At 37.9% G+C, this 27,663-nt stretch overlaps 1 protein-coding gene across 1 annotated transcript; it reads left to right on the top strand.

Moving 5' to 3' along the window:
* Positions 1 to 6,117: 6,117 nt before the first annotated feature.
* LOC108282470 (40S ribosomal protein S6-like) lies at positions 6,118 to 6,922 on the top strand. The gene has a single exon (XM_037727842.1). It carries the CDS (start codon positions 6,138 to 6,140, stop codon positions 6,885 to 6,887), a length of 750 nt encoding a protein of 249 aa, XP_037583770.1. The 5' UTR covers positions 6,118 to 6,137; the 3' UTR covers positions 6,888 to 6,922.
* The last annotated feature ends 20,741 nt before the right edge of the window (positions 6,923 to 27,663 follow it).

The following is a 27,663-nucleotide window of genomic DNA, read 5'->3' as shown; positions in this document are numbered from 1 at the left end:
CCAGATGGCGGTGCCTTGATAGTAGACATCCCACCTCCAGAACCGTAAGAAATACATTTCTACTCTATAAATCACCCAACTATAGAATTCTGTCATGGTAGGACAAAAAACACTGAGACAGTGTCTCAATAATATCTCAAACTATTATGTCCAAACTCACATCTTTACCAGGTCCCACCCTGCCCCCAGCTTGGCTGGCAGTCACTGTGTATACCTCAAGGGATCTTACCACCATTCAGTCAGCAGCACAAACAAAACAGCAGTTGTCAGCTTTGATTTTCCTCTCCTTCAGCCCTATATCCACTCCATCAAATTCACCCTTGAATCACATTCAAATAGACATCACTCTCTCCATCTTCATCACCATTACCCTGTGTTTCAACCTCCTCTCCTATCCCTTAGCTTCTCTTATTTTTATACCATTCTAGTTTGTATATCTGCCCCGATTCAGGCTTCTCTCTGATATGCCTCCCATGAGAAAGTCAGAATTACCTTTTCAAAAGGCAAATCATTCATACCTATGTCTAAAGCTACGCATTGCTCTTGGGATGAAGAGAAACTAAAAATGGACTTCTAGACAGCAGGGTTCATCCTATACCCTTAGCCTTGGGCCCACATTCTTTATAAGAGCCCTTTACTTGGGGCACTGTCCAGAGAGGACTTTTCTCAGTCCATCATGTTCCCTACATCCTCTGTGTGCAACGGCTTTCTACAGTGTTGTCACCTCCCTCCCTCATCCTAACTAACTCCTTCTGATGGGCTCTATAGCTGTCTGTTTACACTTGTCACTCTTACACTTTTTAATTTGTAGGTTGGACTATAAGGTTGTTCATCTCCCTAAGTGTAATAGTCCATTCTTGCGCTACTATAAAGAAATATCTGAGACTGGGTAATTTATAAATAAAAGAGGTTTAATTGGCTCATCGTTCTGCAGGCTATACAGGAAGCAGGTAGGCATTGCTCAGCTCCTGTGGAGGCCTCAGGAGACTCTCAATCATGATGGAAAAAGAAGGAGAAGCAGGCATGTCTTACATGGCTGAATCAGGTGGAAGAGAGAAATGGGGAAGGAACTACACGCTTTTAAACAACCAGATCTCAAGAGAACTTAGGACCAAGGAGATGGTACTAAACCATTCATAAGAAAACACCCCGTGATCCAATCACCTCCCGCCAGGCCTTCAACACTGGGGAGTATAATTGAACATGAGATTTGGGTGGGACATAGATCCAAATCATATCACTAAATAAAAGTTTCATTACAGCAGAGACCATTTGCTTTTTATTCCTTGGTGTACACCCAGTGCCTAGTCCATAGTAGGTGCTCAGAAAGTATTGCTAGAGAAACAAACAAATTAATAAATAAATAAATCATAAAAATGGGACATTCTTAAATGTACTGCACCCTTTCCTGTTATTTGTTAAACTAAATGTGCTCGTTTAATGGGAGTCTGTGTTTCTCTTCAATCTTTCCAGAAAACATTGAAGAGAAACACAGACTCCCATTATACGAGCATTTCTTAATCTGTTTATAACTTTTATCCCATGTTAACACATAGGTAGTGTGTTTTTGTTTAAAAAATGGAATAAAGGTGAACATAAGAAATGTAAAAGACAACCTTAATACAGTTTTCAGATTATCAGTGGTATTTTGATATGTATTTTTCTTTTTGTCTGTGTATTTTTAAGCATAAAGTGGATATACACTATTCATTTTTTTTTGTAATCTGCTTGTTTTTTCTATTTATCAGGAGCATCTAATCTTTCTACATTAATAAATAGTTTCTACAATATAGTCACATCATTTAGTTACTACCTGTTGTTGCTTTACTTGGATATATCATAATTTGTTTTCAGAATATTGGAATATATTTTTCTCTCTGGAAATTACAAAAATTTCTGCTGACAATCTTTGAAGTTATATGTTTATTAACATACTTAATGATTTTTTGGAATAAATTGTTATATTTGGCAATGGTGGGTCAAATCTCATACAAAATTTTAAAGCAAAAATTAGCTAGGCATGGTGGCACGTGCCTGTAGTCCCAGCTACTCAGGAAGCTAAGGCAGGAGAATTGCTTGAACATGGGGGGCAGAGGTTGCAGTGAGCAGAGATCGTGCCACTGCACTCCAGCTTGGATGACAGAGCAAGACGTTGTCTGAAAAAATAAAAAAATTTAAAGCATTTGTCATGCACTGCCAAATTGTCCTTCAGAAAGGTTGAACCAATTTATTTCTCTGCTGAGATAGCTGTGAATGCCTGCTTTCTTGTCCCTTTGGCAACAGTAACTATTATCTGTGTTTTAAATCTCCACAAATTGGACAGATAAGTAAATATCGCCTATATTGCCTTCATGTTTAATTTTCATTTTTTGCTAATGTGTGGCTAAAGATTTTTCATATGTTTATCAGCCACTTGCAATTTTTATTCTGTGAGTTAAGCTGATTCTCTTCTTAATGATACAAGGTTGCAGTTAAGAATGCAGAATATTGGCCGGGCATGGTGGCTCAGCCTGTAATCCAAGCACTTTGGAGGCCAAGGCGGCAGATCACCTGAGGTCGGGAGTTCAAGACCAACCTGACCAACATGGTGAAACCCCGTCTTTAATTAAAAAAAAAAAAAAGAATGTAGAATATTTTATGGTAGGTTTTTGAAGGTGAAGGGGATGTAAAGGTTTCTTTCCCCATATTCTCAGTGGTTTAGCCCTGTCTTTCACACTTGCTGTGTCTGCTCATTTTAGTACTTCTCTAAACTTCACATCAGCTATCACTTCTAACCAAACTTACATATAGTTAGTGGGTGCAATGAATTTACCTTCTAATGTTCCATGAGCTAAAAACACAAATTAAAAACTAGACAAAATTGAAAGATAATCAAACTTGCCAAACAAAATGTAACATTAACTCTAAAATTAACTCTGGGCAACCTTCGGGCTGCTAAGAGAACACTGTGATCCCCTTCTCGGTCTTTACTACGCTATAGGTAATAGATACCCCAGGTAAGTTCCTCTGAATAACTAAGAAGCAACTGTATGTAAACTTTATCTTTTCCTTCTGATGGGAACTATCTGATCTCGTAAGCAAATTGTTGGGTAACAGGCCTCAATTAGAGCCAAGAAGTCCTGGGAATCCCCCTGACAGCTTGTCCACAAAAACCATCTGGCCCAACAGGGAAAATCAAAATAAGTTTTCTCTGCCTTCATCATGAGCCCAGATTAGCAAAGAAGAAAAAAATCTCCTTCTCAGGAAGACTCACCATTAAATTTAGTCACTGACTTTCAGACACCTTCACTGCATAAATAGGATAAGACAGATTGTTCTCAGAGCTTCTGAAAAAGAAAGTCAGATAAACTGTAACAAATTTGAAAAGGAGCCAAAATAATTAATAGAAACTGTTTCATTGCTATCTTGTTTCTCTTCCTAATTAATATTTATGTGCACACATTCCAGAGACATTGCTGTTTGCTTAAGAATACACTTTTGCAATATTGTTGGCTACAGCTGTTTTTGCAATAAGAATTCATTGAGCAGCCTAAAATTGACAGATTAATACCCTAGTAATTAAATTTCCTAAATGGGAGGAACTATTTCTTTCTTCCTAAAAAACAAACAAAACAAGTATAGTAAGAACTAGAGGTGGAGAGCCATCATAGATCCTAAAATACCAAAAGGAGTTTTGAGGGGGTCAGAAAGATGTGTAAGAGTTTCATCTTCATAGAGCCGTAATAGGTTGAAGAATCACCAGACTGAGGTCTTATTTCTAGGGGCAGGAGGGGCAGGTGGCTATGAAAAGTCAAAGCCTTTTGCAGAAGCCAGTATTTGTGTTGGTGGTAAGTGCTGAATGTCTTTACAATGACTTTGTTATGACAGCTCTACACTGATACATTACAACCAGTGCAACCCCTAATCAGGAAGTTTCATTCATACCAATGAGTCATGTGAGCTTGTGCCTGTAGCAGGCCAGTTTTAATGCAATGGCAAAGGATCCAGAAGAGTCAGGAGGAGCCCCCCCCCCTCCGGAGCTTAATACCCCTAATTACAGGACAGTTAAATTGCATCTGAAAACCTCACCACCCAACCCCACCCCATCCTGTTCCCACCCAGCCACACACGTGGGAAATCCAGATGTGGTTTGCAGTGAGAGTCCAAGAGTCACCCAGACCCTTCTCCAAACAAATAAGCTTCCCAGCTTTCTGCTGGCAGGCTAGATTTGGCTGCAATCATCAACCAAATTCCAACATTTTTGTTATTTAATATTTGCATAAAAATTCCTTCCTTCCAAGTTCTTTGCAGTCATTGATCAGCTATTAGCCAGCCTGTAATGGATGAGAGTGCAGTTCCTAAATTATATGCTGCATCAAATGAAGCAGTGATGCTCCTTCTCTCTCTTTCCCTCTCTACCTCTCTCTCTCCATTTCTCCTTCCTTTTCTCTCCTTCTGTCCCTCTCTGCCTCTGCCTCTCTCCTCTTTTCTTCCCCTTTCTCCCTCTCTTCCCCTTACTCTTGCCTTTCCAGTCAACCCAATCAGTCCAGTCCGGCTCTCAGTCCTGTGAGGAAGCTCTTTATCTTGGTAAAGGTGGGGCTCCCAGAGCTTCGGCCACCTTCATCCAGCAGAACCACATCTCCTCAACTGCTCCCTGGTGCTACACAGTAAAGTCCCTTTTCATCACCAGGTCTGTCAGTCACATTAAATTGGTAAATCATTTCTCTTGTCAGATGTTTCAGCCTGGCCTCCCCTGCCCTTCCAGACACTGATGATGGGGAACAAATAGTGTGTTAACTGCTTGTTTATTAATAAAACATTTGCCTTCCCTAATGCAAGCAGTAAGTAATTCAAAGTGACATTGCTGTTATGTTCACAGTTATCTCTCAGTACCGCTGAGAAGTGCATATATTTATCTCTGTTTTGGGAAGCCCAAATTTATACCTTCAGTTTTTTGTTAAAGGCATACATCTCACCTTTGTAGTTTGTCTGCCTTTCTCAGCTGCCTCTTTTGGTTTATATAATGCCCATAGGTAGCTGTCAATGGGAGAATTGGGGAAAGCCAAAGAGAAACATTGGGCATTTTGAAATCCTGCCAAAAGCACTGCACCATCTTTCCCTCCCTGTTCCAATGCAATCTCTTAATCACATAAAAATGCCAAAACGTAGTCAAGGTATTATTCTGTTATGTACCCTGAATGATCCTTGATCTAATTTCACTCTTTGTCTAAAAATTGGTTTAGTACCGACTGTACTTGCCTGCAGCAATATCAAGGGAGACTACTGACTCCAACTCGATCGTCAATTCTCAGCATTCAGGTTGGTTTTAGCTATCTGTCATGCAGCTCCTCTTTGTCCAATCACCTCCTCTAGGTTTCTTTACCACCCTCAATCCACATAGGCCCAATAGAAGAAACAATTATTTTTCTTTTCTACCAAATTTTCAGGTTTTGACTTTTCCTCTCTTTTCCCAGCTAATATTAACAGTTGAACTCAGAGAGTATCCCTGCAGCATTCCCACTGACTCCAATTAATTCACATGAGAATCTTACTTTCTGGCAGACTAATTGTTTATACCCAGTTTCTACTTGAACCAAGCCAAAAAACATTAACTTATCATAAAGAGAACCTCATCAATGTTTTCTGTTTGTGTTTTTTAGCATACTTGAGCTTCTGAATGTGCTCTTCCCAGAAGGATTGCAGACCAAAGGGATCACCCTTAAAGCAGAGATCAGTGGCATCCATAATACTCCCCAAAGCACGTGCATTAGTAATGCTGTCAACTAATTAGCCAGGGCTGTACAGCAAGAGCACATGTTGTTGCTTCAACCGCACACAGAATAGGCAACTCTGCTCCTCTGAGAAAACTGATTAACCTTTATCTCCCAATTTAAAAGTCTAGAATGATATTAGAAACAATTACCTCTCGAATCAATCATAATTAATCCATTTGTGTGGTAGTAAAACAACACCTCTAAATTCTGGTATTTTAGATATTTACTAATTTTTTCAAAAATATTTATTGAATATTCACCATTTGTCTGGAATGGATTAGACACTGGACTTGTCATAAAACTGAGTGAGCAAACCTAGTAAGTGTTGAGAGCAACAGGTTAACATAAGGAGGATGAAAAGAAGGGGTGGATAGCTGCTTCAAGATGAAGCTGAACATCTCCTTCCCAGCCACTGGCTGCCAGAAACTCATTGAAGTGGACGATGAACGCAAACTTCGTACTTTTTATGAGAAGCATATGGCGACAGAAGTTGCTGCTGACGCTCTGGGTGAAGAATGGAAGGGTTATGTGGTCCGAATCAGTGGTGGGAACGACAAACAAGGTTTCCCCATGAAGCAGGGTGTCTTGACTCATGGCCGTGTCCGCCTGCTACTGAGTAAGGGGCATTCCTGTTACAGACCAAGGAGAACTGGAGAAAGAAAGAGAAAATCAGTTCGTGGTTGCATTGTGGATGCTAATCTAAGCGTTCTCAACTTGGTTATTGTAAAAAAAGGAGAGAAAGATATTCCTGGACTAACTGATACCACTGTGCCTCGTCGCCTGGGGCCCAAAAGAGCTAGCAGAATCCGCAAACTTTTCAATCTCTCTAAAGAAGATGATGTCCGCCAGTATGTTGTAAGAAAGCCCTTAAACAAAGAAGGTAAAAAACCTAGGACTAAAGCACCCAAGATTCAGCGTCTTGTTACTCCACGTGTCCTGCAGCACAAACGGCGGCGTATTGCTCTGAAGAAGCAGCGTACTAAGAAAAACAAGGAAGAGGCCGCAGAATATGCTAAACTTTTGGCCAAGAGGATGAAGGAAGCTAAAGAGAAGCACCAGGAACAAATTGCGAAGAGACGCAGACTTTCGTCTCTGCGAGCTTCTACTTCTAAATCTGAATCCAGTCAGAAATAAGATTTTTTGAGTAACAAATAAATAAGATCAGACTCAAAAAANAAAAAAAAAAAAAAAAAAAAAAAAAAAAAAAAAAAAAAAAAAAAAAAAAAAAAAAGAAAAGAAGGGGTGACAGTAAGAATAATGTTCCCTGCGTATCCATGTTTGTGTCCTAATTTCAGGCCTAGGATTCTTTTGGTTTTGTTTTACTATGAAAATTAAAATGATTTAATACAGGCAAACACCCAGCAAGTGCACATGGAATGAGACATGGCTATCATAAAACACATCATCAGTGAATAAAAAATTCACACCACTTCCATCCTTCACTCAGTAACAGAAGGCTTCAGGCCACCTCCTCCTCGGCCCACTCCTCAAACTGTCTCTCCTCCAGGGGCATGGCCTCCTGATATTGTTGGGACTCAGAAACCAGGTTGTTCGTGTTGCTCTCTGCCTCAGCCAACTCCATCTCATCCATGCCCTCACCCACATACCAGTACAGGAAGACCTTGTGCACGAACATGGCTGTGAAATGCTCTAACATACACCTGAACAGCACCTGGAAGACCATGTTGTTGCCAATGAAGGTGGCAAACATTTTGAGCCACCAAAGTTGGATGTCACAGAGAGCTGTTTGCACTTGGTGGAGGATAGGAATGTCCCAGTGAACATGTTATTTTACATAGCAAAAGGGACTTTGCAAATATGATTAGCAACCTTGAAATGTGGAGATTGTCCTGGATCCAACCTATTTATATGGGTCCTTAAAAACTAAGAACCTGGGACGGGCATGGTGGCTCACTTTGGGAGGCCAAGGTGGGCACATCACGAGGTCAGGAGATCAAGACCATCCTGGCCAACATGGTAAAACCCCATCTCTACTAAAAATATTAAAAAAAAAAAAGAAAAAAAATTAGTTGGCCCTGGTGGCACACGCCTGTAGTCCCAGTTACTCAGGAGGCTGAGGCGAGAGAATTGCTTGAACCCAGGAGGCAGAGACTGCAGTGAGCCGAGATCGCACCACTGCACTACAGCCTGGGTGAGAGTGCAATACTCCATCTCAAAAAGAAAAACAAACAAACAAAAAAACTAAGAACCTTTCCAAACTATGGTGTCAAATAAATGTGCAGATAGAAGCAGGGCCAGAGAGATGCTGTGTTACTAGCTTTGACGGTTTGAAAAGAAGCTACAAGTCAAGTAATGCAGGTGGCCTCTAGAAGCTGGAAAAGGCAAGCAAATTAACTCTCTTATAGAACTTGTAGACAGGAATTATGCTCTGTGGATATCTCGATGTCAGCCCAGCAGGGCCCATGCTGCATTACTAACCTACATAACGATAAGTTAATAAATTTTATTTTTACGTCAGTTTATGGTAATTTGTTATGGCAGCACTAGAAACTAACACAGGAGTTTGGGCTCAAGGTACAATTGTACCCCTCATTAGCTAATTTCAGTATGTTGCTTAATCCTTTCAGTCTCTTGGTTTCTTTATCTGTAAATTTGAGATAATAATATCTACTTTATAGTTCATGATGAGGAAAACAGGAAGATGAAGCATGAAAGGCTCTGGCATCATGGTAGAAGGTAATAGGTATTCAGCGAATAGTTGCTGAACACATTGGAGAGGCACGACTCTGAAAGTCATGGCCAACAAGTCATCAAAGGGTTTAAAATAACATTGTGCTGAGCAGACTAACAACCTCACCAAGTAGGAGTTGGCAGCAGAGATGTAGAAATACTGCAGAGATGGGAGAAGAGGAACCTCCCATGGGTTCAACAAAGAGTAGGCTTCAACATCCTGCCTGATTAAGTCCTGTAATAATTTTCCTCATTTTACCTCTGTTGTGCCAGGTACACCATTAGTCATTAGAGCTTGCCATCTCTGAGGTGCAAGCTCAGAGCATGCATCTCAGATACATTCAGCTGCATCTGCGATACATTCAGCATCTCGATGCATTGAGCTGCATCTCTGAGCAGGCACTACAGTTAAAGCAAATATCTAGCTATATTGTGTTGCTGGTTTCTTTCCATTCATATTAATTATGACAACAATGGAGATGCAACTGTGGCAGTGTTGCAGGTAATCCCACAGTAATGAAAAAGCTCTGGATCTCCCAATGATCCATCGGCATCTTCCGAGGTTGATTAATCCTCTCACATTGTAAGAGGAGCGATCTGGTTACATAAAAATCTAACTGTGCTCACAGACTACAGGCTTCCAATTAACCAGAGAGCTTTTGGATTGGCAGAGGTCTTAGAGATCACTGGGCCCAATCTCCCATGGATAAGCAGAGGGTTCACAACTGTTCATGAGTGACTGGTGAATCTACAGGGTCCAAGCTGGTGGTAAAATTTGCTGTAGCTTTCCCTATGAGTAATTTGAGGATTAATCATTTCAACTTCACTAAACTCATAACTTTTAGGTACCGGTGAATGTCAAATTTTACTAAAGTTACCCCAAATGGAGTGTACTACTTGTAAAGAATAGGAAGTAGAATATTTAATCAACTGAAAGATTAGTGATAATGCAGAAAAGAGGCCAGGCACGGTGGCTCATGCCTGTAATCCCAGCACTTTGGGAGGCTGAGGTGGGTGAATCACCTGAGGTCAGGAGTTCAAGACCAGCCTGGCCAACATGGCAAAATCCCATCTCTACTAAAAATACAAAAATTAGCTGGGTGTGGTGGCACATGCCTGTAGACCTCACTACTCCAGATGCTAAGGCAGCACAATCACTTGAACCCAGGAGGCAGAGATTGAAGTGAGCCAAGACTGCATCACTGCACTTCAGCCTGGGTGGGAGAGCAAGATTCTGCCACAAAACAAACAAACAAACAAAAACAAACAAACACCAAAACGAGACAATGCAGAAAAGAGTACAGAATGGGTAAGAGGATCAGACAAGATGACATCTTAGATAATTTCCAAAACTAAAATTTGATGTTACCCTGAATATATCTTCAGCCTTTGAGATTCTGCACCCAGAAAAGACTTAACGCAAAGAAGAGATGTAACCTAGTGAGATGTTTTCTTAAGGAACAATATAAAACCTTAAGCAGTCTTTGTCATTCTCTGTTGGTTTAACATAAATCCCAGAAATAAAAATGTGGCTGGTGTCTGGATACTTTAGTGCATACAAGAGTTCTAGCANAAAAAAAAAAAAAAAAAAAAAAAAAAAAAAAAAAAAAAAAAAAAAAAAAAAAAATGTTTCTTTTAAGGTCCATTGGAAAAACAGGGAAATAATCAATATTGGCCAAACAAAGAAGTACATACTTTTTGGAGAAAACCCATCACAGAGGCTGGCAATAGACTGTTTAGGAAAGAATGCACAGATTTTGCTTTAAGTGGCATTAATTATGCAGCTGAAGTGCACCCAGCACACACCTTCTATTTATCTCAAATACCTTTGCAAACTGCTTCTATGACCTTCACAAAAGAGCTTCTCTGAATCTCCTTTTCCAAAAGTGCCCAAGTTCCCAGCACAGAAATAAAAGTCTGTCATTCTGTTTCTTTAGTCTCTTCTTCCCATTATAACCTTTAATTCAAGAAATGGCCAATCTCGAAAATAATTTCTTTTTCCAAGTGGCAAGGTATTAGAAATCTTTATGACTTAAAGAACTTCATTTATTTTTGAGATTAATAGAAAACTATGTATAACTGAATTGAATTCTCCTTAATTCTCTCTACGGATGCTAAACTGTTAATTCAAAGCTGTCTATGAATGAATTTTATTTAGTCAGTGTGCAATTCGAGTCTCAAAACTAAGCACTTTTACTGCCTTTGGTGCTAGTAATTAGACCCTTGAATATGTCCGTAGGTTTGTCCAAGTGATTTCCAGGCCACCATTTCTAAACTATTTCCCTGTGTTCTTTGATGCATCTCCCCTCCTCCTCTTGACAGGCCACCATTGACTACCTTTGCTGCCAGTAACTGCTTAGGGCTCACTTCTTTGATATACACAGCTGCCCTTGCTGGTTACCACAGCTGTGACTACCAACTCTAGCCTCAGGAGAGAGGACAGAACTCTTCTTTTTCTTTTTTTCATTTGTTCCAAATAAAGAACATGCCTTCCCCTTAATCCCTCACAAAATAGGAAAGACCATCCTACAACTTTAATGAAGGTTTATGGATGATTCAGAGTCAACAAAAGAAAAACAAGCAAGACAGAGAATGATTTGTAGCAAGCTGCATATGCCCAGGTAACTCCTAATGTTCCATGAGGGGCTGTCTCCCTGTAGCCAAATACAGTTCCCCATTCTCACTTCACAAAAGGCTCAGATTATCTCTATGGCTCAGTACCTGGACCAACCTGTCACTGAGCACTAGGAAAGGAAAAAGCTTTTCCCTTATTTTATCACAAAGATTGCCCCCTAAGACATCAAGTCGTGTGTTAAAATTCACTACCTTCCACAATGATTAAAAATGGACAGTTTGGTCCTTTGGAAACCCAAAGATGATCATGCAGTAATCTCAAATCTGTACATTTACTGAGATGCTTGCCATCCCGTTTAAATAATAAAGCCTCACTGGGGGATAAGGGTAGTTTTGTGCCAGTGTCAATCAAGTCTTTTAAATACTCTCCTCATTATTGTATCAAAACTTTTGAACCTCTGATGTCATGCATACACAGGGTTATCTTGATACATGGGTAGAGATCCAAGGATGACATGAGTTACCCTGTTTCTGACCAGACTGAATGTTGTAATCATGTTGGAATCCACCATTCTTCCAATGAAAGTATAGTTTTTAATAACATTAAGAAAAATGCCAAATGGTTCAATTCTATCTGTACAATTTCAGTCATGTGTTTTCATACCAAAACTAAAATGAAACTGACATTCAGAAATTCTATGAATTATTAACCAATGACAAAGTACAAGGTAAATTATTTGGTGAAAAGACTGAATACGTTGGGTTCTAAAAATCCAGCAGATTTGATAAGTCATGGAACAGCCATATGTCAAAGCTAGAATGGGAAAGTGGAAAGGGTGTTAATATTTGATAAAAGCCAATAATGAACATTTTTACATAAGTTATCCCATTTAATCATGACACACACCTGAAGGGCAGGTAACGTTATTTCCATTTAATGAGCAAGAAAAATGAGATTCATAAAGACTATGCAACTTGGGCAATGTCATGCAGCTTGTAAGTGGAAAAGTTGGGAGTTTATTCAGCTTCCTCTGGCTGCAAGGCCTATGGTCTGGTTTTAAAATGTCCCAACAAAAACCTAGTAAGACTTCAAATGAGAACTGCGGCAAGGGTTAGCTAATTTAAACTTGCAAACAAACTTTTTCTTTTCCTTGAAAAACATCTATTGCGAGGTAAGTTACAAGTAACTTATCCTCCTACATGACTTGGTAAACATGGGAAAGTCCACTGGTTCGATCAACTGCTAGGGAGGAGAGGGCCTAAAGGGCAATGAGGCCTCTCTCTCCAAGAGCAGATTAATTAATTGCAAAATAAACATTAAAAAATTATTTGATAAATCAACTCTGGTAAAAATAGGGCCCATTACTTCCAGGCTTCCTGACAGTTAACTGACTAGAATTTGTAAAGAATTGTAAATACCTGATACAAGCTAAGGGTTCCTACTTTAGCTCATAAATCCTCTGAGTTCCCTAACAGCAAAGAATATTTATTATCTGAATTTTAAACATGAGGAATCTGTGTTTCAAAGAGGTTACACAGCTCGCAAGCAATGAAGCTAAGAATCAAATCTAGATTTGTCTGATTCCACATTCACTGAAATTTCCATTGTGTCTTACAGAATTAGAAATTTCAAGCACCATTTAAAATTTGGTATGGCCAAGAACAGGAGCTGTGTAAATGTGTATCCGAGAGAAAAATTTACTAGCAAAGCTGAATGACCATTGGGGCAGCACCAAGTCAGTGTACTATGAACAGATTTTTCCAGGAGCATTTCAGGACAGGAAGGTTTACTGGCTTGTCAGTTGATAGACTCCAGGGTCATTTATCTTCTAGGAATGATGAGGAAAGTACCAGTCTGGGTAGCATGCTAAGAAACCAGAAGCAAAACAGTTATATTGAAAACTGGAGGAAAAACTCATATGCCATAATAATGAAAACTAGCAACTTGTAACTTTTGTTTGTTAATTTTTTTTTTTGCCCAAACACTTATGGGAAAATACACAATACAGTATAAAGAAAGACATACTAAGTTCAAAAAGAGCACATTTTTTTCTAAATTTACAAAAGGAGTAGACCACAACCACCCAACAACAACAAATAGACATACTGTGCTATGCCTTGGAAATCACCTGCGTAATCAAGTGTAACCTGATTTCATATTTTAAAATAAACACTTTTCTTTTTTAGGCATGGCTTTTCTAGAGATAACATATTTTAAAATAGATGGATACTTCAAATAACTTGTCAGAAGGAAAACCACTTTACTGCTGATTTAGAAATTGATTTGGACATTTGAAAATTTCTTTAGTTATATCTTTGACCTAGTAGAAAAGGTAGAATAAAGTATATAATGAAAAGAGACATAAAGCAAATTCTATATCAGTGTGTATTGAATAATTCTTTTAAATACAGATCAAAAGAAAGGGGAATGTAAAAAAAAAATTAAGTAGTTCATATAGGCTGCCAGTTTTCAAAATGTGAAACAACATTTCCCTTTTTGCAAAAAAAAAAAAAAAAAAAAAAAAAATTTTCTTTTTTTAAAAAAAAAAAAAAAAAAAAAAAAAATCTTTCCTTGACTATGAGCAAAATGAAATAATTTCTCCTGTGATAGGTGACATGTATTAGCCATTTCCCGCTTGATCCTGATTGTGTATATAAAAATATCCTCTGTCACAGAGTGAAGATGATTGTATAATCTATACATAAAAGAAAGAATATGAATTTGGAAAACGAAATCATATCACCTACAAAAAAATCAAATTAGTAACAAATATTTTTAAGCACCAACTATGTACTATGTACCCACATGTTTGAACTAATCTCGAATCATCTATCCTGTAACTTAACGTTTACATATAACAAAATGGAACATGAAGTACCATTTCAATAACATTTATGTCTATTCCTGTTATCAAAGACAGCATTTTCATGAAGGATTCTTTCTTCCTGTGATAATGAATTAACTGGTACTGGACCTACCTTCCTGTCATAAACAAAGTAAAACTGGAGAAAATGTATACTGCTACTGCCTTCAGGCTCTGGTTAATGGACAGCACAGCACTGCATTCACTGAAGACAAACAGAAGAGCACGCTCCATAATCTCCTGCTCATTGCCTGGATACATATAGTTTGCCAACCACATTACGGAGAAATATTATCCCACCTCCTAAAACAGCCAGGGGTTCTACTGACTAAAAAATCAAAACTTGGCATGAAGTACTCATACTTGGAAGTTGCAAAACAGATGACCAGACAGGGGAAACTTATATAATGAAAGCAGAAGAATACCATGGCTGGACAAAGGGAGAAAATGTTATGGATCATTGGCCAAGGTCTAGGCTGCACATATACAGAGTGAAATTCTGTAAGACTTATCGGAGTTATTGCCATAAGGTGGAGGTATGGAGATATTTTAGGAAATGATGAAATACTGGTCCAATCAGAGTGGAAAGACATTAATACGCTGAACATGCAGCTGAAACACCAGAATGGCAAAATCTCAGTGATAAAAACTATGTCTTAGGATAAAGCCACTCCAGGCCTGCCCTTACATACTAACCAGAACCTCAATAGGATGAAGGAAAACTTCTGGTAATCAATTGCCTGCCAGAACAAAACTTAAGGCTCTTCTAAGGAAGAAAACATAATCCAAACTTTCCTTGATATATGATTCATACATTCATTAATGTCCAGCATTAATTTTTTTAAATTCTATACATTGGATAGAAATTCTATACATGGAGCAAGAAATTACAATCCATAATTAGGAAAAATATCAAAGTAAAATTTAAGATTATGAAATACCCCAGATATTAGAATTAGCAGATAATGACTTTAAAGCAGCTATGACACAGGTCTAAATAAATGACCTGATGGGTAATCATATCTAGGACCAGAAACTGGAAATTATTTCTTTAAAGCAAAATAGAAATACTAACTCTGAAAATTACTGCTAGGGTAAGAATGTTTGTGTCCACACAAAATTGATATGTTGATACATAATCCAAAATACAATGATTTTAAGACATGGAGCCTTTGGGAAGTGATTAGGTTAAAAGCGCAGAGTACTCTTGAATAGGATTAGCGCCCTTATAAAAGAGATCGTGAGGGAGCCTGTTTGCCCTTTTCACTATGTGAGAACATGCTACAAGCCACCACCAATGAGGAACTGGTCTTAACCATACACTAAATCTACTGGCAATTTGATTTTGAACTTCCTAGCTTCTATACTGTGAGCAATAAATTTGTGTTGTTTCTAAATTCGCCAATCTAAGGTATTTTGTTATAGCAGCCTAAACCAAAAAAGACAACTACAATGTCAAAAATTTTCAAACATTCACTGCTTGGTATTAATAAAGTATTATAAATAGCAGTAGAAAGGGCCAATAAACTTTAAGATAGATCCACAGAAATTAACTTTTTGATGAAAAAAAAAAAAACAAACCTTAAGAAAAACATCAAAATGTTGTTTTTCAGTTGCTATTGTTGTTGAGACAAAGTCTCACTCTATCACCCAGTCTGGAGTGTAGTGGTGTGAACTTGGCTTGCTGTAGCCTGTTTTACAGGTTTAAATGATTCTCCTGCCTCAGTCTCCTGGGTAACTGAGATTACAAGTGCACAACAGCACGCCGAGCTAATTTTTGTGCTTTTTAATAGAGATGGGGTTTTGCCATGTTGGCCAGGCTGGTCTCAAACTCCTGACCTCAAGTGATCTACCCGCATCAGCCCCCCAAAGTGCTGGAATTACCGGTATTAGCCACTGCACCCATCCAAGATGTTTAATATATATGTAATTAGAGTCCCGTAATAAGAGGAAATAAAAAGGGAAGAAAAACAATTTAAGAGAGTTGCCAAATTTTTCCTATATTTAATAAAAAATATCAACATATAGACCTCAAAAATTTATCTAAGCTCCATCAAAATAAATAAAATGGAAGCAAAGCATATTCACATCACAGTCGTACTGTGTATGACCTCACAGTCACAATGCTTTAAAAATTAAAAATAAGGAAAAAATGTTTGAAAGGCCCCAGAAGAAAATAAAACATCACATCCAAACAAGTAGTGACAACTGACTCCTCATTAGAAATAATGGAGTTTGTAAGTCAAGTAAATGGTATCTTTAACGAACCAAAATGGTGAGGGAGGGAGGAAAAAACAGATGGATTGTTCACAAAGGATTATAAGCCCAGTGAAAATATCCCACTGTGAGAGATGGGAAAGTTCTTCTTCAAAGTTTATATCTTACACTACATTATAAGAAGTTACAATCTCTTGCTCTATGGCCATTATCTTCTATTACCATAAACATATGCACATGTATAAATATTCTGTAAATCAGCTATGTCTTAAGCTGATTTAATCAGCTACCTTGACTCAGTCATGTCTGAACAGACCTGGGCAAGCCATTTCTTATTTGGAAACCCTCCTGTCCCTCTTCTGACTAGCTTTCTTTTCTTCCTCATCATCTTTCTCCTTATCTATTCAGAAAATTTCCAAGTTTTTAGCCAATTGGGTCCAGCATAGAATGTGAGGTCCTGTTCCAGCCAATGGAAACTGGACACAGCAGTAGGGTGATTGCATCAGATGATGAAAGTTATAAATATCCCTGTCTCCCTTGTTCAGGTGTGCTCTTGTGGCAAGACTGCTGGCAAGTTGCACCATTCACTCAGGAAGTAAATTAGCCTTGCTGAGTAATCCATTGTCTCATTGGATTTTTCCCAACATTACAAACCTGTTTCCAACAGCCACAAAAGTAACAAAATAAAGACATTTTCAAATAAATAAAAGCTGAGATAATGTGCTGCCAGCAATGCTATTGGAGAGGGTAAAAAATGGCAGTAGGAGACAGGCCTAAGGTGTAGCTCCTGCTTAGACAAACAGGACAGCATCTGGAGACTCATACTGTGAACCTTTGCTACAAGAATCAACATAGGAACATATCAGGAAAACTGAAAGAATTCACAGACCCTTTGAAAGAAGCAGCTTGCTGCTGAAAATGCCATGAGGCAACTGCAAAACTGTGAGTTCCCAAAGTGTGAAAGAAGAAAAATTCGGCCTCCAAACACAAATTCTTACTGGGGAACCTGAAAATCAAGATCACAGGAGAAGGATTTAAACTTACTAAGAGCTGAAATGGATTTATGGAGCCAAGCAAAATATAAAAGGAAAAGAAGCAAGGGGAAGAGCCCTGCATGCACTCCCAGTCCTTAGCTCAAGCCCCAGGGAAGCCATCGCTGGCTTTATCCCACAGAGGAACTTGGGGAAAAGAAGGAAGCCAGCAGAACTGGAGAGAGGCCACAATGTAAAGGAAGCTCCTAGCTGACTTTGTAATAACTTTATTTGAGCAAAAATGTTCCTGAGAAAAATCAATGGGGTGGAAGATTAATAGGAAGTGAAGACAGTAGCACAGAAACAGCAGCCAAAGGTGAGAACAAGTGGAGAGGCAAGGCCTGAGAGCCCTGCTGGCTTTCTTAGCAGGGAGACTTGTAACTTGCTCACTGGCTGCCTGAAAAAAAACTCGGTCTCATTGTGGAGGCACAGAGGGAGTGAGAATGGCCTTGCTGGCTATATGGAAGCTAGATGAGACTTGTCATGGCCAGTTTTTTTCCACTTTCCTGGCAACCTGTATGGTGCAGCAGAGACATCCATAATTCCACTGGGAAAATAATTCCATTGGCCTGAGAACCACCTTCCCATTCCCCATACTGGCTGCAGCAAGCTTCAAACAGGGATAGTCTGAAGTCAGACTCACCTAACCCTACCCTATCTGGTGATTTGTGTCTACCCTCCCTGGTAGCCAAAGACAAAAGACATAATCTTTTTGCAGTTCTATGATGCCACTCATTGCCTGAGAAAACTGAATACTCATTCCGGCCAACCTAATGCAAGATTACATCACCCTTCTTCTACTGCAGCTGGCACTCTTAAAATTATCACCTCCTGACTGGAGGCCAACCAACTCAAGCCAAAACAGCAACTCACAGCAAAACAACCCTGCTCTAAAGAAGGAGAAAATAGCAGCTAATTACCCTGCCATCAATATCCTAACCTGAGGTTCTGAGTCTGTCCACATGACAACTTTACTGCTAGCATAACCAGCATTTAAAAAAAAACAGCACACTAAACAAAACTACAACCAGGGACTCCCACAGAGCCTTCTTTACTCCCCTGCCACTGTCACTGGAGTAGGTGCTGGTATCTGTGGTTGGGATATCTGAAGATGGATCACATAACAGTACTCTTTGCAGATACTCCATAGGAACAGACTGGAGCCCAGTAGCCTTGCTGGGTGGCTAGACCCAAAGGGGCAATAACAATCACCACAGTTTGACTCTCAGGGAGCCCTATCAATAAAGGAATAGAGAAAGCACCACATCGAGGGAGCACCCCATGGGACAAAAGAATCTGAACAGCAGCCCTCAAGTTCCAGATATTTCCACTGAAACAGTCAACTCAAATAAGAAGAACCAGAAAAGTATTTCTGGTAAGATGAAAAAACAGGTTCTATAACAGCCCCAAAAGATTACATCAGCTCTCCAGCAATGGATTCAATACTACTCCCCCCGCCAACCACCACCAAAACAAAACAAAACAAAACATAATTGCCAGTTAAAGAATTCAGAAGGTTGATTATTAAGCTACTAAGTAGGCAGCAGGGAAAGGTGAAAATCAACTTAAAAATCATTTAAAAAAAATTCAGAATATGGGTAATAAAGTCTCCAGAGGAATAGATATCATAAAGAAATGACAATCACAGCTTCTGGAAATGAAAGACACTCAAAATACACTGGAAAATTTCAACAATAGAATTGAATGAGTAAAATAAAGAACTTCAGAGTTTGAAGACAAGTCTGTTCAATTAACCCAGTCTGACAAAGAAAAAGAGAAAATGATTTTTTTTTAAATGAAGAAAGCCTCCAAGAAATTTGAGACTATGTTAAATGACCAAATCAAAGAGTAACTGGTATTCCTGAGGATGAAAAGAAATCTAAAAATACACCAAACTGACCCTCCTTAAATTATAAGCCTTATAGGACTATAAAAGAATAACACAATGAAAGAAAAACCAAAGTACTCAGGCAACAACTAGCATAAAGAATAGAATAGTACCTCACATGTCAATACAATATTGAATGTAAATGGCCTAAATGCTCCACTTAAAAGATACAGAATGATAGAATGGATAAAAATGCACCAATCAAATATCTGCTATCTTCGAGAGACTCATCTAACACATAAGGAGTCACATAAAAGTAAGTAAAGGGATACAAAATGATATTCATACAAGTGGAAGCCAAAAGTGAGCAGGAGCAGTTTTCTTATGTCAAACAAAACAAACTTTAAAGCAACAGCAGTTGAAAAAAAGACAAAGAGGGACATTACATTATGATAAAAGTATCAGGTGAACAGGAAAATATTATAATCCTAAATATACATGTACCTAACACTGGAAGCTCCCAAATTTATAAAACAGTTACTGCTAGACCTATGAAATGAGATAGACAGCAACACAATATAGTAGGGTCTTCAATATTCTGCTGACAGCACTAGACAAGTCATCAATACAGAAAGTCAACAAGAAAACCATGGGCATAAGCCATACCCTAGAATTAAACTATACCATAGAACAAATGAACGTAACAGATATTTACATACCATTACACCCAGCAACTGCAGAATATACATTCCTTTCATTAGCATATGAAACATTCTCCAAGATATATCATATGATAGGCCACAAAATAAGTCTCAATAAATTTTAAAATATTGAAATTATATCAAGTACTCTCTCAGAACACAGTGGAATAAAATTGGAACTTAATTTCAAAAGAAATCCTCAAAACTGTACAAATACATGGCCATTAAATAACCTGCTTCTGAATGATCTTTGGTTCAACAATGAAATCAAGATTGAAACTAAAAATTCTTTGAAGTGAATGATAATAGTGACAACCCATCAAAACCTATGGGATACAGCAAGAGCAGTGCTAAGAGGAAAGTTCATAGCATTAAATGCCTATATCCAAAAGTTCGAAAGACAACAAACAGACAAGCTAAGGTCACATCTCAAGAAACTAGAGAAACAAGAACAAACCTTACCTAAATCCAGCAAAAGACAAGAAATTACAAATATCACAGTAGAACTAAATGAAACTGAAATAAGCAATCAAAAATGTACAAAAGATAAATGAATCAAAAAGCTGGTTCTCTGAGAAGATAAACAAAATCAATAAATCATTAGCAAGATTAACCAAGAAAAGAGAGAAGATGCAAATAAGCTCAGTTAGAAAAAAAAAAAATGAAAGACATTGCAAATGATACCACAGAAATACAAAAGATCATTCAAGGCTGCTATAAATACCTTTATACACACAAACATCTCTAGAAATCCTAGAGAAGATTGGTGAATTTCTGGAAATATACAACCCTCTTTGATTAAACCAGGGAGAAAAGGAAACTGTGAACAGAACAATAACAAGTAGCAAGGTTGAAACAGTAATAAAAATATTGCCAGCAAATAAAATTCCAAGACCATATCAATTCAGAACTAAATTCTATTAGACATTCAAAAAATTGATACAAATTTTACTAAAACAATTCTAAAAGATAGAGACTGAGGGAACCCTCCCTAAGTCATTCTATGTAGCCAGTATTAATTACCTCCATACGAAAACCAGGAAAAGACATAATTAAAAAAAAAAAAAAGAAAACGAAAAGAAAACTACAGGCCCATATCCTATCCTGGATGAAGACAGATGCAAAAATCCTCAGCATAGTACTGAAAGTCCTAGCCAGAGCAATCAGACAAGAGAAAGAAATAAATGGCATCCAAATTGGTAATGAGGAAGTTAAACTGACACTGTTTGCCAGTAATATGATTTTATTCCTAGAAAACCCTAAAGACTCTTCCAAAAAGCTCCATGATCTGATAAATAAATCCAGTAAAGTTTCAGGATACAACATTAATGTACACAAATCAGTAGCACTGTCATACAGCAACAGTGACCAAACTGAGAATCAAATCAAGTACTCAACCGCTTATACAACAGCTGCAGAATAATAAAATACTTAGAAATATACCTAACTGGCCGGGTGCAGTGGCTTACGCCTGTAATCCCAGCACTTTGGGAGGCAGAGGCAGGCTGATAACGAGGTCAAGAGATCGAGACCATCCTGGTCAACATGGTGAAACCCCGTCTCTATTAATTTAAAAATAATAATAAAATAATAAAAAAAGAAATATACCTAACCAAAGAGGTAAAAGGTCTCTGCAAGGAATACTTCAAACACTACTGAAATACAGTAAATCATAGATGACACAAAGAAATGGCAAAACATCCCATGCTCATGGATAGGTAGAGTCAATATTGTTATTATGTCCATACTGCCAAAAACAATCTATAAATTCAATGTATTTTCCATCAAAATATCATCATTATTCCTTACAGAACTAGAAAAAAAATTATAAAATGTATAAAAAACAAACAAAAAAAGAACCTGCACAGTCTTAGCAAGACTAAGTTGAAAGAACAAATTCAAAGACATCATATTTCCTGACTTCAAACTATTCTACAAGGCTATAGTTACCAAAGCATCATGGTACTGTTATGAAAATAGACACATTGACCAATGGGACAAAATTGAAAACCCAGAAATAAAGCCAAATACAACCAACTGATCTTTGACAAAGCAAACAAAAACACAAAATGGGGAAAGGATACCCTATTCAAAAAATGGTGTTGGGATAATTGGCAAACCACATGCAGAAGAATAAAACTGGATCCTCATTAGTCACCTTATCCAAAATCCAATTCAAGGTGGACCAAAAACGTAAATCTAGGACCCAATAACATTGGAAAAACTCTTCTAGACATTATCCTAGGCAAAGAGTTCATGATCAAGAACCCAAAAGCAAACGCAACAAACAGCAAAGAAACTAACATAACTAAATAAATTGTTTGTTTAAGAGGCCTTTACCCATTTCTACATGTAGGCTAAGATAATTTAGAGCACCAAGATAGTATGCAAAAAGAGTAATCACATCATTTTTAAAAATAACTCTGGGATTAAAGCTAAAGTGTGTAAACAACTGTTTTGTTAAAGATTTATAGGAACATTGTGAGCTGATCAAGAAATTCCCAATCTCCTCAGGCCCTTGATCATGCCCAGTTGTCTGAGGTCATTGGTTTGCACTTGATCTCTAAACCCCTTTTTCTTTACCCTGCCCTTAGTCTGAAAATACCATAACATTTATATTGACTTAAGATGGTACTTTAGGATGATAGTCCACCATCATTTCAGTTTTCTGGCTCTCCAAATAAACCTGCTTTTTCTCCCAACAACTCTTGTCTCTGGAGCTTTGTTCTCGAGTGACAAACAGCCAAACTTGGGTTGGGTTACACTATAATATATTTATATAGTTGAATACTGGTTAGAAATTGAAAATAAGTACATTTTTGACACACAAAGCAGGATAGATAAAATCCACAGACATTATTTCGATCCAAAGAAAGTAAACACAAATTCTAGAAAGTCTATGGTGATAAAAATAAAACCTGTGTTTTCTTGGGGTGAAGGGAGTATTTTAACTCCCAGGGGCACAAGGAAAATATTCAAAAATATTTATAGGGGTGATGTTTTTATGGCTTTATAGAGCAGTCCTCAAAAAGTTCAGGGAAAATGCATATTATAAAAAGTGATGCATGAATTTTAATAATTTTTTGCACCAAAATAACTTAAAATAACTTATTATAACATGTCTGAATGAAATCTAGCTAGAGGCACTAAGAAGAATAAGACACCGGTTTGAAAACAGCCCCTAATAGAGCAGCATGAATTCTGCTAAAATTGAAGCAAGAATTAACAGCAAATATATGGTGAAGCTTGGGTGAAAAATTGGTGATATTGTGGATGCTTTACAAAGGGTTTGTGGGGACAAAGACACCTCAAAATCAGCACTTTACAAATGGATAATTAATTTTAAGATGGGATAAAATGATATGAAAGACAAAGCCCACAGTGGCAGACCATCCACATCAGTTTGCAAGAACAAATCTGATTCATGCCCTAATTGGAGAACACTGATGATTAACAGCAGAAACAACAATGACCACCGTAAACATGTGAATGGCTTCAACTTACACAATTCTGACTGAAAAATTACAGTTGAACAAACTTTACATTCAATGGGTGCCAAAACTGTTGCATCTGGATCAGCTGCAGAAATGAGTTGAGATTTTAATAATTTTTTGTAAAAAGTAGTATCAAGATCCTGCAGGATTCTTTGAAGAATTTATCAGGAGAAAAAACACGGTTTTACCAGTACCATCCTAAAGAAAAAACATAACCAATGCAACGGCTACCAAGACCTAAAGTGGTCCACAAAGGTCATGCCAAGTTTTTTTGGATGCTCAAAGCATTTTGCTTGTTGACATTCTAGAGGACCACCGAACAATAGCACCTGCTTAGATGACAGTGTTTTGAGAAAGTTAGCCAAAGTATTAGCAGAAAATATCCAGGAAAGCTTCACCAGAGAGTCATTTTCCTCTATGACAGTGCTCCTGCTTATTTCTCTTATGAAACAAAGGAAATTTTTTACAACTGTTAATTGGAAATCACTAGGATTCCATTTTACATTACTGATTTAGCTTCTCTTGACTATTTTTGTTTTTTAATCTTAAAAAAATAAATTAAAGGATTCCCATTTTTCTTCAATTAATAATGTAAAAAAAAAAAAAAAGGACTGCATTGACATGGTTACATTCCCAGGACAGTTATTAACAGATGGACCAAATGGCTGGTGTCATTGCTTAGAAAAGTGCCTCGAAGAACGTAAAGGACCTCTTCAAGGAGAACTACAAGCCACTGCTCTATGAAATAAGAGAGAACACAAACAGATGGAGAAACATTCCATGTTCATGGTTAGGAAAAATCAATATCATGAAAATGGCCATATTGCCCAAAGTAATTTACAGATTCAACACTAACCCCATCAAGTTATCAATGACCTTCTTCAGAGAACTGGAAAAAAACACCTTAAACTTCATATGAAACCAAAAGAGAGCCCGCATAGCCAAGTCAATTCTAAGCGAAAAGAACAAAGCAGGAGGCATCACGCTAACGGACTTCAAACTATACTACAAGGCTACAGTAATTCAAACGGCATGGTACTGGTACCAAAACAGAGATACACACCAATGGAACAGAACAGAGGCCTCGGAGGCAACACAACATATATACAACCATCTGATCTTTGACAAACCTGACAATAACAAGCATGGGGAAAGGATTCCCTGTTTAATAAATGATGTTGGGAAAACTGGCTAGCCATGTGCAGAAAGCAGAAACTGGACCCCTTCCTGACTCCTAAAATTAACTCCAGATGGATTAAAGTCTTAAATATAAGACCTACTGCCATAAAAACCCTAGAAGAAAATCTAGGCAAAACCTTTCAGGACATAGGCGTAGGCAAGGACTTCGTGACCAAAAAACCAAAAACAATGGCAACAAAAGCCAAAATAGACAAATGGGACCTAATCAAACTCCACAGCTCTGCATGGCAAAAGAAGCAGTCATTAGAGTGAATCAGCAACCAACAGAATGGGAAAACCTGTTTGCAGTTTACCCATCTGACAAAGGGCTGATATCCAGAATTTACAAAGAACTAAAACAGATTTACAAGAAAAAACAAACAAGCCCATTCAAAAGTGGGTGAATAATATGAACAGACACTTTTCAAAAGAAGACATACATGATGCCAAGAAACATATGAAAAAATGCTCATCATCACTGGTCATCAGAGAAATGCAAAGCAAAAGTACATTGAGATACCACCTCACGCCAGTTAGAATGGCGATCATTAAAAAATCTAGAGACAACAGATGCTAGAGAGGATGTGGAGAAATAGGAACACTTTTGCACTGTTGGTGGGAGTGTAAATTAGTTCAACCATTGTGGAAGACAGTGTGGCGATTCCTCAAGGACCTAGAAATAGAAATTCCATTTGACCCAGCAATACCATTACTGGGTATATATCCAAAGGATTATAAATCATTCTACTATAAGGACGCGTGCACACGAATGTTCATTGTAGCACTGTTTACAATAGCAAAGACCTGGAACCAACCCAAATGCCCATTGATGATAGGCTGGACAGGGAAAATGTGGCACATATACACCATGGAATATTATGCAGCTATCAAAAACGATGAGTTTGTGTCCTTTGTAGGGACATGGATGAACCTGGAAACCATCATTCTCAGCAAACTGACAGAAGAGCAGAAGATCAAACACCGCATGTTCTCACTCAAAGGCGGGTGTTGAAAAATGAGAACACATGGGCACAGGGAGGGGAGCACTACACACTGGGGTCTGTTGGAGGAAAATAGAGGAGGGTCAGTGGGGGGTAGGGAGTTGGGAAGAGATAGCATGGGGAGAAGTCCCAGATATAGGTGATGGGGAGGAAAGCAGCAAATCACACTGCCACATGTGTACCTATGCAACAATCTTGCATGTTCTTCACATGTACCCCAAAACCTAAAATGCAATAAAAGAAAAAGAAAAGTGCCCTGAACTTAGGCTGAGTGCAGTGGCTCACAGCTGTAATCCCAGCACTGTGGGAGGCTGAGGCAGGAGGATCATGAAGTCAAGAGTTTGAGACCAGCCTGACCAACATGTTGAAACCCCATCTCTACTAAAAATACAAAAGTTAGCCAGGCACAGTGGCATATGCCTGTAATCTCAGCTACTCAGGAGGCTGAGGCAGGAGAATAGCTTGAACCTGGGAGGCGGAGGTTGCAGTAAGCTGAGATTGCACCATTGCACTCTGGCCTGGGTGACAGAGTGAGACTCCGTCTCAAAAAAAAGTGTCTTGGACTCAACAGGATTATGTTAAAAAGTAAAGTTTATATTTTTTATTTTTCATGTTTATTTTTAGCCATTTCTCCATGAACTTTATGAGGTCCCCTCTTACACTTGTTAAAACAGTTTAAACTATGCACCAAAAATCTTTGTATTTGGCCATATGTAAATTGCATCTCAATAAAGTTGATTTTTTAAGATAACATGTAAGGGAAACTGAAAGAATCCCAAAGGAATTTACATGTAAGGGAAACTGAAAGAATCCCAAAGGAAAAGCAAAAATTACTCATAATTCTATCACCCACAGATAATGATTTAAATTTTGATGTATGTTTATTTTTATACTCATACTTTCTATAAATTTCTTATACAGCATTTTGTGGCCTTTTCATCTTAACATTAGCAGTGGAAAAAGTGTTTTGTGTAAAATATTTAATTCCAGTATTTTTAAATGATTACATAGTATAAATATAGCTGGATTAAACATTCACACAGATGACAAAAAATTAAATATAGCAATAAACATCAAAAAGACTTTTTAAAATTTCTTATTGCAAATCTCTTTGTATTGTTGAGCTTTCATATTCACTGAGGATTAAGCTTTAAATTTTGCCAATTAAAAATATCTCCATCCTCCTGTTTAAAACACTCAGTCAGAGTAATTTCTCTGTCTCAGAGTATCCTCTCACTGTTCTTAAATTCTTCAGGGATAACAGTCTCATTGCATTACATGGGGGAACATGGGCCTGTTGATACATTTTCAGGTCCTTGCAGTATTCACTAGAGTAGAACGTAGCCTAAATGGTCACTGGTTGTAATTCAACAGAATCTAGTATTAGGTTCAGCTAGTACCATGTGGTCTTTTGAGAGTCAGGCTATGATCAACTGCTGGGGACTGCAGACTTTGCCCTTGGCTCCTCTTGGTCACTCTTTTATTTTCTCTAGAACGAAGATTCTGGACATTGGTATAAAACATAGTAAATGCTACCTACATGAGTTGAAAGTCTAGCTACTAATTTTAAGAGAGAATTTTTTGAAACTGAAAGCAATTATTTCTTATGTTTGTTTTCTTTCCAGAGGCATTTAGCTCAACCAGAAGGCCTGGCAGTAATGGAGGAAGGGCTGCAGGGGCAAAAGCAACTAAGAAGAGAAAATACATTCTATCAAATGTCAAAACAGCATCTGGTTTCAATAATATTCCATTATACATATGTATCAAAATGTGTTTGACCTACTTCCTAGTGTTGTTACTATTATTTAGGTTGTTATCTCTCTTTTTTTTTTTAACTATTATTATTTTAAATCCTAAAAGAAAATTTTGAAAAGACAAGCAATCAGGGCTTATAGAGAGAAGGTACAAAGATATGGGTAGAAGAAAGCCCCTACTACTGCTCAACCTTCTTTTTCTTCCAGATGACTCAATATTCTTACTCTTGAGCCTTTGGTTTGCTGCACAATTAAGAATTTGGGGTAAGAATGTGTTTATTCATATTCGGTCACAAGCTCTCTGACAAGCTTATCAGTGCTCCTGCTATTGTGCCCACTTCCTCAGATACAGTGCCCGAAATATCTTGGCAGCTTAAGTCAGCAGTTTTCTATCTAGAAAAAAAATAGATCTTCAATCCAAACCGACTTACTATTTTTAATAAACTAAATGCCAAGCATAGGCTTCATAGGCATGTTTAAAGGCATTTCTGGCATTTACACTTCCTCTTATTTTTCCCCTAATCACTACAGCTAATCCCTCTCTGAGTTTTGTAAGCTCTGCTTCCACACTGCCTA

Source organism: Cebus imitator, unplaced genomic scaffold (genome assembly GCF_001604975.1).
Source record: "Cebus imitator isolate Cc_AM_T3 unplaced genomic scaffold, Cebus_imitator-1.0 Scaffold241, whole genome shotgun sequence".
In the NCBI taxonomy this organism is placed as follows: domain Eukaryota; kingdom Metazoa; phylum Chordata; class Mammalia; order Primates; family Cebidae; genus Cebus; species Cebus imitator.
The sequence above is the reverse complement of the archived record's forward strand: the minus strand, read 5'-3'. Positions and strand labels throughout refer to the sequence as shown.